The sequence below is a fragment of the Hyaena hyaena genome, unplaced genomic scaffold (assembly GCF_003009895.1).
Source record: "Hyaena hyaena isolate Hyena2069 unplaced genomic scaffold, ASM300989v1 scaffold_16, whole genome shotgun sequence".
NCBI classification, from domain to species: Eukaryota; Metazoa; Chordata; class Mammalia; order Carnivora; family Hyaenidae; genus Hyaena; species Hyaena hyaena.
In genome coordinates this window covers 5,177,861-5,195,159 of record NW_024080650.1, presented here as the reverse complement: position 1 = coordinate 5,195,159, position 17,299 = coordinate 5,177,861, and the positions used below count along the sequence as shown (strand labels likewise).

Genomic DNA, 17,299 nt, shown 5'->3' with positions numbered 1-17,299 from the left:
GCCATTTCTTGATCTGGGTGCTATTTACATGGGTGTGTTCTTTTTCCAAAAAATTTTCAAGCTATAGAGTTATAATTGGTGTTGTTTTCTGTATGCATTATATTTCAATCAAAAGTTATAAAACAAGGGATGCCTGGTGGCTCAGTCAGTTAAGCATCTGACTCTTGATTTTGGCTCAGGTCATGATCTCATAGTTCCTGGGTTCAGGGCTTTGTGCCGACAGTACCAAACCTGCTTGGTTGTATCTCTCTTTCTGTCCCTCCCCTGCCCATGGGCAGGCATGCCCTCCTTCTTCTTTCTTCCCTCTCCTTTTCCCTCTCCCTCTCTCTCAAAATGAATAAACTTTTTAAAAAGGTAAAAAACAATCTGGCTGAGTTCCTGCTAATAGCATGGCTAACCAAGAAAAACAAATTTGTTTATTTTGTATCTCCTATTTATAAATGCTTAAGAGTTTATGCAGAATTAAGGACTGAAAGTAATGGCATCTGCCAAGTCTTGCACAGAGAAACGAAAACAGAATTTCCTTTGCACAGCTGTGCCATTAGCCATATTATTCTTATAACCCACTGGATCCTTAGTGTTTCAACCCACTGCATCTTAACACACTGGAGCAACATCTAGGTTGAAATTTGCCAAACTAGGCAGTGGTTCAACAGCATGTCCACTGAGGGGGCCTATCAGAATGTCCAACTGCTTAGGACTGAATATCAAAGCCTGAATCTTCAATCCTGTTTCTCAGAGTGCTAGATTATGTTGCTGATGTATTGCATTGGACAAGGACTGGAGATAGGACTCCAGAATGTAATGGAAGGGATGAGTTTCCAGGGACATGGCCATGGAAAGAGACCAGAACCCAGAGGGAAGACATGCTGTCTTTGCAAACTGGGATTCCTCTTCCCTAATCGTGAAACAGATTTCATTCCTTGTTGAGATTCTCTCAGTGAAGAGTGATCTCCCAACAGTTACACACTTTATACCTGAGACCTGAAGATAAACACTAGCATATGGAAATACGGTGAGCCCCAGCCCCTGGCTTAGAGCAATTTGTTTTACAACCTTCACAATGCTGCTTAGACTGTATGACCACAGGAGGTAGTATATATAACTAGAAGTCTCTTTTTGTGTAGCCCTCACCTCAAAGAAAAACAGAATATCCAAAAGAAGGGCTACAATTAGGCAGGTAGAAAACACTTATTTAATCCTCAAATTCCTTCACCAATGGAAGAATTTTCATTGACCCGATAAATTGGTTAGTATGCTCGAAATGGGGGCTGTTATAAACAATCTGTCTTTCACAGTCCATGTTAACCTTGCCAGTTAGATCTTTAAAGAAATGCATTAAATGGTACTGAAAAGGCTTGAGAGTTCAGATCATCTTTACTTTCGGCTGCTGACGTCTGTGTCCTTTACTGAGAAAGTAAAGGCAATTAGAAAATGTCTTTAATTCTCTCCACAGCATGTACCCCTTACTAGCATCTCTTCCAATATGCTCTATTTTTCCTTCTCTTATTGATGAAATGGCCTTGCTCCTTTCTGAGCCTAGCCACTCTATCTCTGAACTAGGACAGGGTTAGCACACATTTTGTCAGGGTTAGCACACTTTTTAAATAAAATTGGCACCTTGTTTTCTCTCTATGGGACCATTCCTAATAGCATATGTGTGCATTGTTGCTTCTCCCATCTTAAAAACCATCTCTGGACCTTGCTTCTAATTTCTCTGCTATCTTTCACATCAAAACTTTTCAAAGAGCAACCTCTTTTGGCTTCTTTTTTTGTCTTTATCAATATTCCCCAGAGCCCTCTCCAATAAGCTTTTGACTGCAACACTCCATCGAGGATACTCTAATCAAGGTCACAAACAACCTCCATGTCACTGAATGCAATGGTCAATTCTTGGTCTTCATTTTGGGCAGCATTTGATCCTGTTGTTGATACTTTATTCTCCCTAAAACAGTTTCTTCACTTGGCTTCCAACAACACATACCACCTCATTGCCTCCTCATTGGCTACTCCTTCTCAGCCTTCTTTTTCTGATTCTTTCTTAGTTCAATCTCTTCATGTTAGAGTATCAATGACTCAGGCCTTGGACATCTTCTCTATCTATAGTCACTTCCTGGCTGATCTCATCCAGTCTCATTAAGTATTATCTATAGCTTGATGACTTCCAAATTGATGTATTAGATTTGGCATTTAACTCCAGGCTCATATATCCAACTCAATGTATCCACTTGGGTGTCTAATAATTATCTCAATCTGAACATAATCAAAACTGAACCCTTGCTATATACCCTCAAATGTGCGCTCTACTTAAAAATTTCCCTATGACATAAGTGATTATTTCCATCCTTCCTGTCTCTTGGGCCAAAACTCTAATGTCATCCTTGATTCTTCTTTTTCTCACATGCAACATACAATTCATAAGCCTATGTTCTTGATTCTTTATATATATATATATATATATATATATATATAGACCCCTTCTCATCTTCTACATAGTTCCACTTTAGTCTAAGTCACTAACAGCTCACTGTAAATATTTTAGTAGTATCTTCACTGATCTCCCTGCTTCCATTATTGCCTTTCCCTATACGGTCCATTACTGACTAAAAGGTTATGTCAGGTCATGTTCATCCTCTGCTCAAAACCCTCACAATAAAAGCCAAAGTCATTCAGAAGCCCATACTACAATACAAGGAATCAACTTCTGTTTCCTTGGCTAGTTTCTTTTGCTGATACTTCCAACTCTGCCACAAGTCATGTAGCTGTCAGTGGAGAACTATTAGAAGTTAATGGTAGAAGAATAAAAAAGATGAGTGATGATATTCGCCTCTTCCCTGTAGCTCCCTGGAGAGGTCATGGTATCCCAGGAAGGGAGGGACTAAAGACCAGGAGTTCCAGAGGTTAGCAAATATGGATGTGGCCATTGGTCCCTATGGGAGTAGGAGATGCAGGAAGAAGTATTTGATGCACAGGACAAATGTGAAACTGTCTATCCCTGGCACATTAAATGGAGGTGCCCCTCCAGGAGAAAGGAAAGCTGATCCTTAGAGTACACAGTGGTTGGCAAATCAAACTGCATAAGGAAAATATGACTGAGACATGCAAGAGATACCATGTTTTTAGTCTAACTATAGACAGAAAACTTGAAAGTGTTTTCCCCAATTTTTTAAGGGAGTCACTTGTCTTAAAGAATAAATAAAATGTTAAAATTCAAGTGATTTATGTAAGAAAGAAAACATGCAAATCTGGAATAACATATTTAGGAAAGATCAAGTCCTAGTTCTAATTAATTTTTTAAATACATCCAAGAGATTTCTCAGACATCTATGATATTGCTGTAACTGAGCAACTTCCTTCAAATTTTTGCCTTCGCTGTGCAACCCATAAAGAAATATCCCCCTTTTCCCACCCTCATACTCTGTCCTCCTACTTTATTCTTCTACACAGATCTCCATCTGACCTACAATATGTTTATTTCATAACTGTGATTTATCTGTTTATTTCTCCCAGAATGTTGGCTCTCAGCATTCTAAAATGCTGTATCCTTAACACTGGAATTGTGGTTGGCACAGAAAAGGCAACTGACAAATAAGTGTTGAATAAATGGATGAGCAAGAATCTCTTTGTAAATAATTTCTTCTGGAGATATTTGAGTTTCAAAGAAGCTCCGGTTTCCGTCAGACACTTTACATAATGAGAGAGGCTGTCTCCTTTGGTGTTGGCACTACACAAAGCATCATGTACATTGGCCCCAGAGATTAAATAAAAGGTGTGATGTTATGAGACAATTCTGACAATTAGAAGGGGGAAAAGTAAGTTTTCAGAGTAAATGGTGTTTGCAATTCTTACCATTCCAGCCGAGCAATTTCAGTGGGGGAAAAATACTCTAAAGGGAAGGCTGAGAAGACAAACATTCTGTAGCTTCATTAATTATACCAGGAACATCAAGTTGCTGTTGGGAAAATGTCTACAGATGCAGTCCTGATGGAGAATATTACAGGGTTCAGAAATCAAAATCCCTAAAGAAAATTAGTGGGAATGAATGCACAGAAAGAAGGAAGTTGAATATGTTTTAAACCTAACTGCACAAAGGTTTAATATGGTATAAGATATGTAGACTGATTTGTAATATAAAATCTATATTCATTCTTAGTAAAAGCCTGTCTAAAAGTCACCGTCATTTTTTGAATGTTTTTGAGAGTTAATGGATCTCGTGAATTGGTTATTTTTTAAAAGTGAATATAGTTGCATTTAAGGAGAGATATTTTGAAAATATTTTGCAAATAGTTAATATTTAACTATCTATATTCATTCATTCATCCATCCACCCAACCAGTTATCCATCTGCAGCCTGAGAAATGAAGTATACACAACTCCCAGATTACCAACAGTATACCAGGATAAGAACTTACGTAGGCAAGTATAATGCTGTCATGTCTATGTCATGCTTTCATAGAACTAAAGTCTCTCCAAATGTCTAAGTTATACTACAGAAGCAAATGGGTCACTTGGTTCTTAAAGAGAGAAAATAGGTTAGGTCTGTAATATGATTTTGGAGAGTAGTTCCTAAAGACCTCAGGCTGTTAAAGCTGGTTGGCATTTCATTCATTCCATTATAAGAAATGAAGTTGATGTTTTGTAAATGTTGGAAATAAGCCTCTACTATAATCACTAAAGAATCAGAGGTCAGGCCATTACTTCTGGTGTAGTGCAGAGAACTGTCAGACTGCTGACAGTTAAAAATTTATAAATCACAATGATGACCAGCTTAACAGAACCTCATAGTTGTGATCCTTGACATGACAAGTTCTATAAGGGCACATACAGATATGACCTACAGACTTAAAAGTATGTTTTGACTCATAATCTTAGGCCATAAAGGAAATGTATGAAAAGTAAGGATCATGACTAGTATCCCCAAAACCAGAAACATGAAAAAAGAAAGTTCTTTCAATATGTTCATGTTAGCACTCTTTTCATGGCAGCTGGACTATTCTAGAGAAAGCATCAAAGTTGAGTCCAGGGTTCCCAGAAGTTCACAGCTTCTTGTTTGATACAGCTTGCCTGTATTCTAGTTATTTCTGTATATATCTGAAAGGCCTGCTATGTTAGTGAATTAGCAAGTCCTTAATGGAGAGGACCTGTCTAATTTACCATTTTAGTCTGTAACTGAATAATTGTTATTTATTGACTTATTTGAAATTTTTATTTTAAAATTGTTTCCTTCCTTAATTGAGTAGCAACCATGTGTATGACAGTGAGGTAAGTACTGCTCAGGGTAAAAGAAGTTAAAAAGGTGCTAAGGATGAGAGGGTTGGAAAAGACATGGAGTTGGAAGTGGCATGGGATGAGACTAATAGAGAATGAGTTGGGATAGGGTGTTTAGGTAAAATAAAAAATGGTTTCACCTATATTTTCTATAATTTCCTATAATTTGCAAAGAAATTATATCAAATGCCTTATTCCTAATGAAAAATGTCCATAATTCTTAGTAGATGTCATTATTTGTAAGTGTTTGAATTACACTTCCACTTGTCATCTGAATTATTTTCAGATGTAATTTTAACACATGTTAAATATGACAAAAACCAGTCTTTCACGGCATCCGCACAATATCATAAGGGTTCGGAGAGAGGTGATAAGCATCAGAAGTTTTTATCCAGCATACCTTGGCCACTTCCTCTTGGAAAGCCACAAGATTCAAATGGGAGATGTTCACTAAGTCAGGCCCATACACCACCGTGATCATGCGATGCTCCAGGCGTCCGATGTTCCCCACATCCAAAAGTTCCCGTAATTTGGGGTCCTGCATAATAAATGTTGAAAAAAGTTAGTCTATAGCTAGAGACTCCAACATGGTAGCATAGTTTCAAAAGTGTTAGACCTAGAATGTCTTCAAAACAAAACTGCCTTTTATTTGTACTAGAAAATGGTATGATTGAAGTCTCCAACCCCATGATGGACTAGAGACGTGAAATAAGTTGCCCCAAGCTTGTGGAGAGAGAATTTCTGACTCAAGACTTAACGGTCCTCATGGCATTATATGAAGAGAAATGAGTCAGACAGAGAAACACACTGTATGATATCACTTAACACGCATAATCTAAAAAAAAGCTGAATTCATAGAAACAGAATAAAGTGGCAGTTACAGGGGAAAGGGTATGTGGAAAATGGAGAGATTTTGTTTAAAGAGTACCAACTTCCAAAAACAAGATGAATAAGGTCTAAGAACCTAATGTAGAGCATGGTGATTATAGTTAATAATATTGCTGGAAAGATGCTAATAGAGTAGATCTCAAGTGTTCTCACTAGAAAAAAAGAATGGTGATTATGTGATGTAATGGAGGTGTTTGCCAACTCTATTTTGGCAATACTATTGCAATATATACTTGTACCAAATCATCATGTTGTACATCTTAAACTTACACAATGTCATATGATAATTATATCTCAATAAACCTGAAAAAAAAAAAAGAGAGATTTATGGTCCTCCATCCATGGCTCTTTCTGCCATACATCCTTTAGTAGTATATTTTTATGTGTCATAATTCTCCATTAATTTCCTCCAATCATCCCGTGACTCACATATTGAAATACGAAATCCCATCTCTCTCCTCAGTTCATGACACATTAAGATAAAGAAGGTGATGCTTGTAGAATCAAAACACGATAATGCTCTCTTGGGCTGAGGCAGAAACATGGCTGAGAATCACAGCATGGACCCTCTCCAACTCTGAATTCCATTGTAAAGAAACAAGCTGTTAGATAGCAAAATGGTGGCACCTTCCATGAATATGTTCATTTCAATTCTATCCTCAGAATGTACTGGGATTTGGACACAGAGAACTTCTGCTGTCTTTTCAGAGCAAGTCCGATTCTTTGAGACACCATAAGTGTGGATCCCTTGGCGATCTAGCTGTGCTGGGAAATGGAGGTTTCTGAGCCTCCTGAATTCAAAGTAAGACCTAAAATAAAACTCATTCACCTTGGCTGAATTTATTTTCCTCTCACAGGAAATGAGAAGTCCATGCAGAAAATTAACATCAAACCAATCACTTAGCAAATCTGCAGCCAGCTTCAAAGCAGGGAATAAAATAGTATTCTTATTTATTTAGCAAAATGCTGGGCCAACACTACCTGGTTATTCTGATCTCCTTTATAAAGTTTTAATTTACAACATCCTTACAAAGAAAAACTGGACTTAAAAAAAAAAGAAAGAAAATAAAATCTTTACAGCTAAATAATTTGATTTGGTGCCATTAGTTATCTCTTCGTTACTAAAAGTTTCTCCTCTGTTTAGCTGTGTAAAGAGGAGCATTTTCAGGTAAGCTATGAAGAGAGAAAAATCCATTTCAAAGATGTACCCGATATAACTAAAACCTCAACTCCACTAACAAGTTGAGAACTTATCAAGTACATCAGGCCTCCTAGAAAGATCAAATACTATCACAAGAACATCAATTTGCATGACATAGAAAAGGAGAAAACCAGAGCAAAATCTTTATTGAATAAACAATAACAAAAAGAAAATTTTTAGCATTCTAATGTTAATGAAAGAGTGAAGGAAAATGTTCAAAAGGAATAGACTTTTTGTGAAGGCTAATATAGAATGATTCTAGCTGTTCTGTGAAATGATGAATTACATCATGATTTTTGAAATTATTTATTTTTAAAAATTCAAGTGTAATTAACATACAGTATTATATTTGTTTCAGGTGTACAACATAATAAAGAAAATATTCTGTACATTTCTTAGTGCGTATCACAATTAATTGTACTCTTTGTCCCCTTAACCTTTTTCACCCATACCTTGACCACTTCCCCTCTGGCTACCACCAGTTCATTCTCTGATTTAAGAGTCCGGTTTTTTTATTTGTTTGTTTGTGCGTCATGTTTTTTGTTTTGTTCATTTGCATTATAACTGATGAGGGAAAGTTAGAAAAGAAAACTATCAGTCTTTTAAAAAAAATTTTGTATATGTGAAAGAGAAAGATAATTCTCAGAAACCATCTGAAGCTTCTTGTAATTATAAATCACAAGTTTTTTTTTTAATTTTTATTTATTTCTAGGAGAGATAGAGAGAGACAGCGTGAGCAGGGGAGGGTCAGAGAGAGAGGGAGTCACAGACTGAAACAGGCTCCAGGCTCTGAGCTGGCAGTCAGCACAGAGCCCGACGCGGGGCTTGAACCCACGAACCGCGAGATCATGACCTAAGCGAAAGTCGGACGCTTAACCGACTAAGCCACCCAGGCGCCCCTCACAAGTTTTGAATCAATGATTACAGAGTCTATCTGTGATATTGTGATTTATAAGAAAAATAGATTTGGTCATTCAGATGAACAAAATATATTTCTCATAAGTATTTTGTCTTTGTCTGAGGGTCCTGCCTCAAAGTACCTAAAACCCAAGCATTTTCGGCCCAGTCTGCACTACTTTACTACCTGATTCTCACATCCTTGTGCCCATTTATTAAACAGTGATTGATCAAAGAGTGTCACCTTTCATAATGACAAGAATACGAACTGGGGATCACGGAGTTCACCTGAGTTGTCCTTGAGCTATAGGAATGCAAAGTAAATAGAGAACACCTAGCAGGTATGCCAGAACAGAAGATAATTCTGGAGGGGTGCTTGGATGGCTCAGTCTGGTAAGCATCTAACTCTTGATCTCAGCTCATGGCATGATCTTATGGTTCCTGAGATGGAGCCTCACATCAGGCTCCAGGCTGACAGCATGGGGTCTTTTTGGGATTCTCTATGCCCTGTCTTGCTCGTTCTCTCTCTCTCTCTCTGAAAATAAACGAATTAAGCTTTTTAAAAAAACAAACCTGTTAAATACAGAAAATAAATCTAGAAGAGGACAATATTGTTGGTACAGTCAACAAGAATGTATAAAATGATCAACTCTGTGGCATCTCTGTAAAAGTTATCCCACCAATGGCTATTCATGTATCATTTAAAAATTAATTCACATTTATGTAATTAGAAATGTGGAATGAAGTGTTTGGAGGTAATGTTTGGATTTGGGAGGATGAGGCAGGCCAGCAAAGCGATGGTGTTGATGACTGAATCTGAGAAGAAGATATCTGAGAAACCATTCTAGAAGTCTCTCTACTTCTGAAATGGTTGTATAATAAATAATAAAAAAAGAGTATTGAGTATGAACTTCAGGCACAGTAAGATATGAGAAATATTTCTTCAATAGAAACCACAATAGTTTAAAATTATGTAACCTAGAAGAGAAGAGAAATTGTTTAAAGTATATAATAAGCAAAGTTCTTACTAATGTTCTTTTTGGTGACTGATTATACCAATTTTAAACTATATTGTACTGTCTTTCCTACCATTAATAATTTTATTTGTCTTTACAACTATACTTTTCCTTTATCAGCATCAAACTTGGGTTACGTTAGAATTCTCTCCTTTAACAAATGACCTGACTTTTCTTTTTACCTATACTCTGAGTTTTCTCATTTTAACACAATATCCTAAGCTGACGTGGTGGCTTCAAACCTAAGTTTCATTACTGAGCATGTTGACATATGAGGGATATACAGAAAAAAAATGTTTGTCCTTTCAAGTACCAAAAGTTGCCTTTAGCTGTTTACAGCAGAAGAGACCCTCAGAGAATTATCTGGAAGGGGGATTTATCTGGAAGGATAAACAGCAAAGTGCTCTTTGTAAACCTTTACAGACAGAAAAAGTTTAATGGAATTAGATGTCCAAAAAAATATGGTTACTTCTGGGATACATCAGTCTCAGGTCTGGTGATATGAGTGGCTGCATATCAAAAACAAATGAATAAAATTAAAATAGGAAGAATAACAAAGCCTACAGATAATTTGCTTGAAAACCACCTCCTTGTAAAAACCTACTCTACAAAGGATTTGTGTCTGAGATTTTTCTTATTGATTGAACCTCCTGATCAGTTTTCAGAGAAGTATTTACCTACTCAGGTTACTATCAGACTCAAACACATTTCTGGGCCCCTGTATTTGATACATATTCCTTGAAATTTTTATAAAGATGCAAGCTATCTCTATAATGCTGTAAAAAATGTTCATGTTCTCTGTTGAAGAATACTAAAGAATATAGCTCAGAAAAAAATAAGAGGAGAGATGAACTTGGAATTTCATATTTTTACTAAGTTGTCACTCAAGGCCTGCTTTCCGTAAAGAATATCCTAGATATGTCTCCACGGTTAGAATTAACCAGAACAGCTAAGAATCCTGGTAGCTATAATTTAACTGCACTGTAAAAGTTTAGTTTTAGATCACTTCTATTTCCCCAAGAGTTACAAAGTGGAGACTGTCTCACTGAATAGTTCACTTTTTTTCAATCGTCAGGATTCATGATTAAATTACTTCATGACTGTTAAAAAGAAAGTTGCTCAACTTAGTAAGTCTCATTTCCAGGTAATAGACTACTGAAGAAAGTAAAGACCATTCTATATCTGAGACATGAAGACTCCTTTACAGCATATGTTACTGTAATTATATCATTTAAAATACTAGAAATTAATGGAAGGGATAAACACAAGCCAAAGGGTGGTTTTTCAAAGAGGTAAATGCTAGTTTCAGCCTTCATTCTTCTTTTAAAGAAAAGCCATTTTATTTGTGTATTTGATATCTACAAAATAAAATACCTTTTAAAGACCTGTACATCTCATTTTTGACACCAGAAACATTTTGGTCCAGAAAATATACCTTACTCATCCCCATGAAATAGCTCTTTATTGGATTTTAAGCATGTGGAACAGTTTGCATATTAGGTTAATTTTATTCTCAATACTTAATGCAACATTTTCAACTTGAATTGCAGTTATATGGATATAACTTCAATCCATCATTTATATAAAGGATCAAGTGTATGAAAGTCTTTCCATTAACACTCAATGCAATAATCAGAAATGAACGTCACAGATTCCTTGTTATATTAAAGTGACTTTAGTAGAGCCAAGCTTTGTAGGTATAAAGTTACCTTTTCTTTGAAGGCAGAGAAAACTCTTTTTATGCTTTGTTCAAATTTTGTTGTTAAAGAAAGATATTAACTTATATCCAGGATGGTTCTTCATCAAGCTCTTGAATTTAACGTTGGCCTCTCAAAAAAAAATAATAATAAAAAAACTACAACAGATTAACAAATTCCTTTGGAATCAATACTTATACTCACACTTTTCGTTTTAAAAGTTTCTCTCTCCTAGATATTTGCAAATGACACAGCCAATAAAGGGCTAGTATCCAAAATATATAAAGAACTTCTAAAACTCAACATCCCCAAATTGAATAATCCAATTAAAAATGGGCTGAAGACATGAAGAGATATTTTTCCAAAGAAGACATACAAACGGCCAATAGATATATGAAAAGATGCTCAATATCACTTGTCATCAGGGAAATGCAAATCCAAATTACAATGAGATATCACCTCACAACTGTCAGAATGGCTAAAGTCAACAACAAAAGGAAAGAGAGGTGTTGGCAAGGATGTTGAGAAGAGGGAATCCTTTTGCACTGCTGGGAGGAATGCAAACTGGTGCAGCCACTCTGGGAAACAGTATGGAGTTTCCTCAAAAATTTAAGAATAGAACTACCCTATGATCTGGCAATCGCACTACTTGGTATTTACCCAAGGAATAAAAAAAAAAAAAATGCAAAGGGATACACTCACCTCAGTGTTTATTATCTACAGTAGCCAAATTAAATACAGTAGCAGTATTATCTACAATAGCCAGAAACAGCCACTTGGCTGAAATATTACTCTGCCATAAAAGAAGAATGAAATTTTGCCATTTGCAATGACATGGATGGACCTAGAGTGTATAATGCTAAGTGAAATAATCAGTCAGAAAACGACAAATAGCATATGATTTCACTCTGATATGAATTTAAGAAACAAGACAAACAAGCAAAAAGAGAAAAAAAGAGACAAATCGAGAAATAGGCATTGAATTACAGAGAATAAAACTGATGGTTACCAGAAGGGCAGGGGAGTAAGGGGATGCACTAAATAAGTGATGGGGATTAAGGAGAGCGCTTGCAATGAGCACCTTGTGATGTACAGAAGTGTTGAATCACTATATTGTGCACCTGAAACTACTATTACACTGTGTGTTAACTGGAATTTAAATGAAAAATTTAAAAAGTTTCTCTCTCCTTTTAATAAATGTGATGAGGAATGCCATTCTCTTAAGGATATGCCAGTAGGTTAAGCAGCTGACACAGCCAGGAAGACTTCTTAGATAAGGCACTACGCACGTGCATGGGCCACAACTCTGAAATACAGTGCCGCGAACATTCTCCTGTGCAGGAGGAAGACTTGGAGGGTGTGTTTTATGCTTTTCTTCCTGCAAGTGAAAATGAGGGGGGCTTGAATGCTTTTCAGCTACGCCTTTAGATCGAGGGAGCAAGAGGAGAGCAGAAGGACTATGATGAAGAAAAGTGACTACGGGCAAATAGTAGAAAGACAAAAGCAAGCAGAGTACTGTCCTTCATATTTCACAGTGGTATTATCATAAGATCACTTATGTTTCTTTTGGACAGAGTAGTGATGGATGTATACAGACAGTCTCCACTCCACTCATGGGGAGCCTCAGTGTACAAGTAAATCTACTAATGGAAAAAAGAAAATATAGTTGTCTTGCCTAGGCACCTCTACCCAAAGTAAAATAGCTTGAAGATGCCAGGCATGAATTGAGCTGAATTGAGCTAAAATTAAAATGCTTTTCAAATCTAAAAGGGAAAAAAAAAAGCTTGGAAAAAATGTAAATGCAACCATCTTGAAAAATGTTCCCCTCCAATATGGACATATCCATGCAGCTAAAAGTTTGATCATCCTTGGGAATAGCCACAGAGAAAACAAAAATAAAATTCAAGGAGAATGTCCAAATAGCATTCTAGTGACTAATTAAAAAATTTAAGTGCTTGATGTTTTTTTCCTATCCATAAACACACTCAGAATATGGTTTTGTGTGTTTTAAACAGCTAGAAAGAAGAGAAAGAGAAAGAGGGTGCTGGAGACATTCAGGTGGCTGACACTCAGAAGTAGCAGAAAAAGAGAATTAAAATAGTGCCTGGATTCCTGGGAATAGGAGAGATCGTCCCAGAATGTGGAGATGTTTAAGGGACATTTGCTAGAACTGGACAAATGTGTCTCAAGAAATTGCATTATCTGAGCTGGGTTGGCTCATAGAATGTTTGGCTTGGCTAACAGAATGTTTGTCTAGTAGACAAACTTGGCTTGGCTAATAGAATGTTTGTCTTGATGCTTCAGAAGCAGGCCTGAGTCAAAGATCTGGGGGCAAGTAGGTTAATTTGGAGGTGACAACAGGAAGGGCAATGAAGGAGTGGGAAAGGGAGACAGGAACAGAGAAAGACAATGAACAATGTGTTAATAAGAGTTTTGCCACTTTGAACAACTGAGACTCAATCCATCCAGGGCCACTCCAAGGCAACATGAAAAACACACTTGGGAATGTTCCCTAAGGAGTCTGGAAACTAGAATATTGATATGTTCAGTCCCATCTATCCTTGGTGAGAAGTCTCTCCTGGGAAGCCAACTCTCTTGCATGTTATGGCCAGAAAGCGTCCTCAAGACACTATGGGAACCCTGCAGTGCCCTGAAAGTGTCTGTTACACTCTTGAAGTAATGACTGTAAGAAATAAGAAAATGTTGTCCTGATATTGATTAATATTCACGTATTCTATGGGATCTACTTTTAAAGAAATTTCCCCCAAATTTGCAAATGAGAATTCTGAGGTTTAGGGGACTCATCTGCCCAGTTTTATAAAAGGTGGGGGGAAGGGAGATATGACTTCAAATACATCTGATCATAAAGTCTAAGCTGCCTCCATATCATATTGTGCTAAAAAGTGTAGCAAATTGGATGAGGTTTTTATAAAAATAGTGCAAATAGTTCAACTGGCAGAAAAAACTTACATTTAAATGAATAAGCTTCCATTCAAGTCATCTCCTGTAGTGATATTTTATTTATTTATTTTTAAATAGTTTATTGTCAAGTTGGTTTCCATATAGCACCCAGTGCTCATCCCCACAAGTGCCCTCCTCCATGCCCATCACCGCCTTCCCTTCCCCCCCACCCCATCAGTCCTCAGTTTGTTCTCGGCATTCAAGAGTCTCTCATGGTTTGCCTCCCTCTCCTCCACTATTTTTCCCCTTCTTCTCCCCCACAGTCCTCCGTTAAGTTCCTCCTAATCCTCCTATACCTGCAAACATATGGTATCTGTCCTTCTCTGCCTGACTTATTTCGCTCAACATAACACCCTCAAGTTCCATTCATGTTGCTACACATGGCCAGATTCCATTCTTTCTCATTGCCATGTACTATTCCATTGTATAAATATACCGCATCTTCTTGATCCATTCGTCTGTTGATGGACACTTAGGTTCTTTCCATGTTTTGGCTATTGTTGAGAGTGCTGCTATGAACATTGGGGTCCATGTGCCCCTATGCATCAGCACTCCTGTATATGTATCCTGTATCCCTTGGGTAAATTCCTAGCAGTGCTATTGCTGGGTCATAGGGGAGTCCTCTATTTTTTGAGGAATCTCCACACTGTTTTCCAGAGGGGCTGCACCAGTTTACATTCCCACCAACAGTGTAGGAGGGTGCCCGTTTCTCCACATCCTCGCCAGCATCTAGAGTTCTCTGATTTGCTCATTTTAGCCACTCTGAAGGGCATGAGGTGGTATCTCAGTGTGGTTTTGATTTGTATTTCCCTGATGAGGAGGGATGCTGAGCATCGTTTCATGTGTCTATTGGCCATCTGGATGTCCTCTTTGGAGAAGTGTCTGTTCATATCCTGTAGTGATATTTTAGACAGATCATAAAAATACAAAATAATCCAAATGTGAAATTAAAACAGGAAAGAAATAGGGTCTAATGGCACCACTTGTCGTCCTGGGGAAGAATGTAAGAACGGCCAAGTTTAATCATCATTTGTACCATCACCCTTACTGAAAGTTTAAGTGCATGAAATACATAGCAGGTTTTTTTTTAAGTCACTGTGAAAAAGTAGTTAGCTTCTTCCTCCAGATATAGTCAGTATTTGTCGAACTTCAAAATTCTAAAGTATAGCGAGTATGTCACTCATGTTTCCAGCTTTCCCCCGGCCTTCTCTGAAACACCAGCACAGAACTGCCATGCAGTTCATACGTGCGGCCACTCCTTCTCCAGCACATAAAGATCCATACACCCTGGCAGGTCGTGCTGTGTGCACATCAGGCACCTGGACATCATTGTCCCTTCCTGTTTAGCCCTCTCACTGAGATGGTGAAATGTGTTTCATTTTCCTTCAACTTTTGGGGAGGGAGTTGGTGCTTCTAGATAAGTGTTAATATCGCTGTGCCCAAATTTGGGAAGAATAAAGAGGCTTCTTTGTTGAAAGAATGCAGGTATATTTACTAAGTTCTCCCCGGTCTGTGCATCCTTTATAGGTGAGATTATTTTTTTCTTCCTGTTTTATTGTGATGTCTATCCTCACATGGTACTTGATATATGGTACCCCTTAGAAGGTACCAAGGAGCTTCGGGAATTTCAGAACAGAAGTTAATATCAAGTATATCAGAAAATAAGACCCAATAATTCCTTAACAAGAACAAACACAAACAACGTTCCTTTTGCAGTTTCTGGAAAATCCAAGTATACCCTAAAGGCTTTTGACACTTGGAAGGAGACCATAGAAATTTTATCCTGCCTGTCTGGAGTTTTGGTTCCACCAGTTAAAAGCAATGTGACCTTGTGAGGTTTCCTTAACCTTTCTATGCTTCAGTTACATCATCTGTGGCATAAGGATACTAACAGCGTCCTCTTAAAAAGTTTGTTATGGAGGGGCGCCTGGGTGGCTCAGTCGGTTAAGCGTCCGACTTCGGCTCAGATCATAATCTCACAGTTCGTGGGTTCGAGCCCCGCCGAGCCCCGCGTCGGGCTCTGTGCTGACAGCTAGCTCAGAGCCTGGAGCCTGTTTCAGATTCTGTGTCTCCCTCTCTCTCTGACCCTCCCCTGCTCACACTGTCTCTCTCTCTCTCAGAAATAAATAAAACATTAAAAAATTTAAAAAAAAGTTTGTTATGGGAGGGTAGCCTGAGTGATTCAGTCAGTTGAGTGCCAACTTCAGCTCAGGTCATGATCTCAGGTTTGTGGGTTCGAGTCCCATGTCAGTTCCATGCTCACAGCTCATAGTCTGGACTCTGCTTTGAATTCTGTGTCTCCCTCTCTCTCTGCCCTTCCCTTGCCTGTGCTCTGTCTCTCTCTCTCTCTCTCTCAAAAATAAATAATAAACATTAAAAAAATGAAAAAGTGTATTATGGGAATAAATAATTAATTATATGTTAAATGCTCAGGGCACTACATAACAAGCTGTGATTACTTGAAAAATATATTAATAGCTCGAAAATGAAAGACTATATGGGGGTATCTACTGAATAATCTCTTATAGGAATCAGAACATTTTGCTATATATATTTATAAACATTTGCTTACTTTATGACTTATCAAGGAAGACATACAGTTGTATCTACACTTACACATTTATGGTTTGTGTATATTTGGCTATTATTTAAAAATGCATTTAATTTTTAATTTTTTTAAATTTAAATTTAAATTAAATTAAAATTTAAATTTTAAACTCTTCCATGGGAAGCATAATTTGAACTTTATATGTCTAGCTTCTACATTTAACTTTGAAATTTGCTTTGAAAATGAAGCAACTTGTTTTTTGCAGAGCTTCAGATTGGTTTTCACACAATATGGGTGATAGTAACATCTGCTCACCTTAAAGCATTAGTTCGGTGACCCAAATAAAATCTTCAAACCACAGTGTACCACATAGACAGAAAAAACTCATATATTTGTGGTCTCTGACATAATTATCTTAAGTATGACATGAGAAAAATTAGTGAAAAGTTATTAGCTCTATAGTTTTTTCTTATTTAAAATTATAAACGGTTGTAGAGATTTAAAGGAGAGAAATCTTCCTTTCAATTTGCTATAAATAACTGCAGGAGTTTGAAGTAAATGGATAATTTATCTATAAGTGTCTAAATATACATGTGAATATGTATTTTCTAAAGGCTGTAAGATATTTCAAGATAAAATATTATTTGATTTTCAGATTGACCTCCTTGTTTTATTTATCTCTTTTCTTTTCCATTAGTCTAGATAAACGAGTTACCTATATTCCATAATGCACAAAGGTCAATATGTAATTATTCCTTCAGAATCACAAGGATATAAAGTTCTTTATAATTCAGAGTCTGGAGGTGGTCTCATGTCTACTTCA

General features: G+C 37.1%; 1 protein-coding gene across 1 annotated transcript in view; it reads right to left on the bottom strand.

The window, feature by feature from the left end:
- PLCB1 (phospholipase C beta 1) overlaps positions 1-17,299 on the bottom strand; it is a 679,751-nt gene that overhangs the window by 230,897 nt on the left and 431,555 nt on the right. Inside the window, exon 4 of the mRNA XM_039224551.1 lies at positions 5,669-5,806. Coding sequence (XP_039080482.1) covers positions 5,669-5,806 — 138 coding nt within the window. The remainder of the gene's footprint in view (positions 1-5,668; positions 5,807-17,299) is intronic.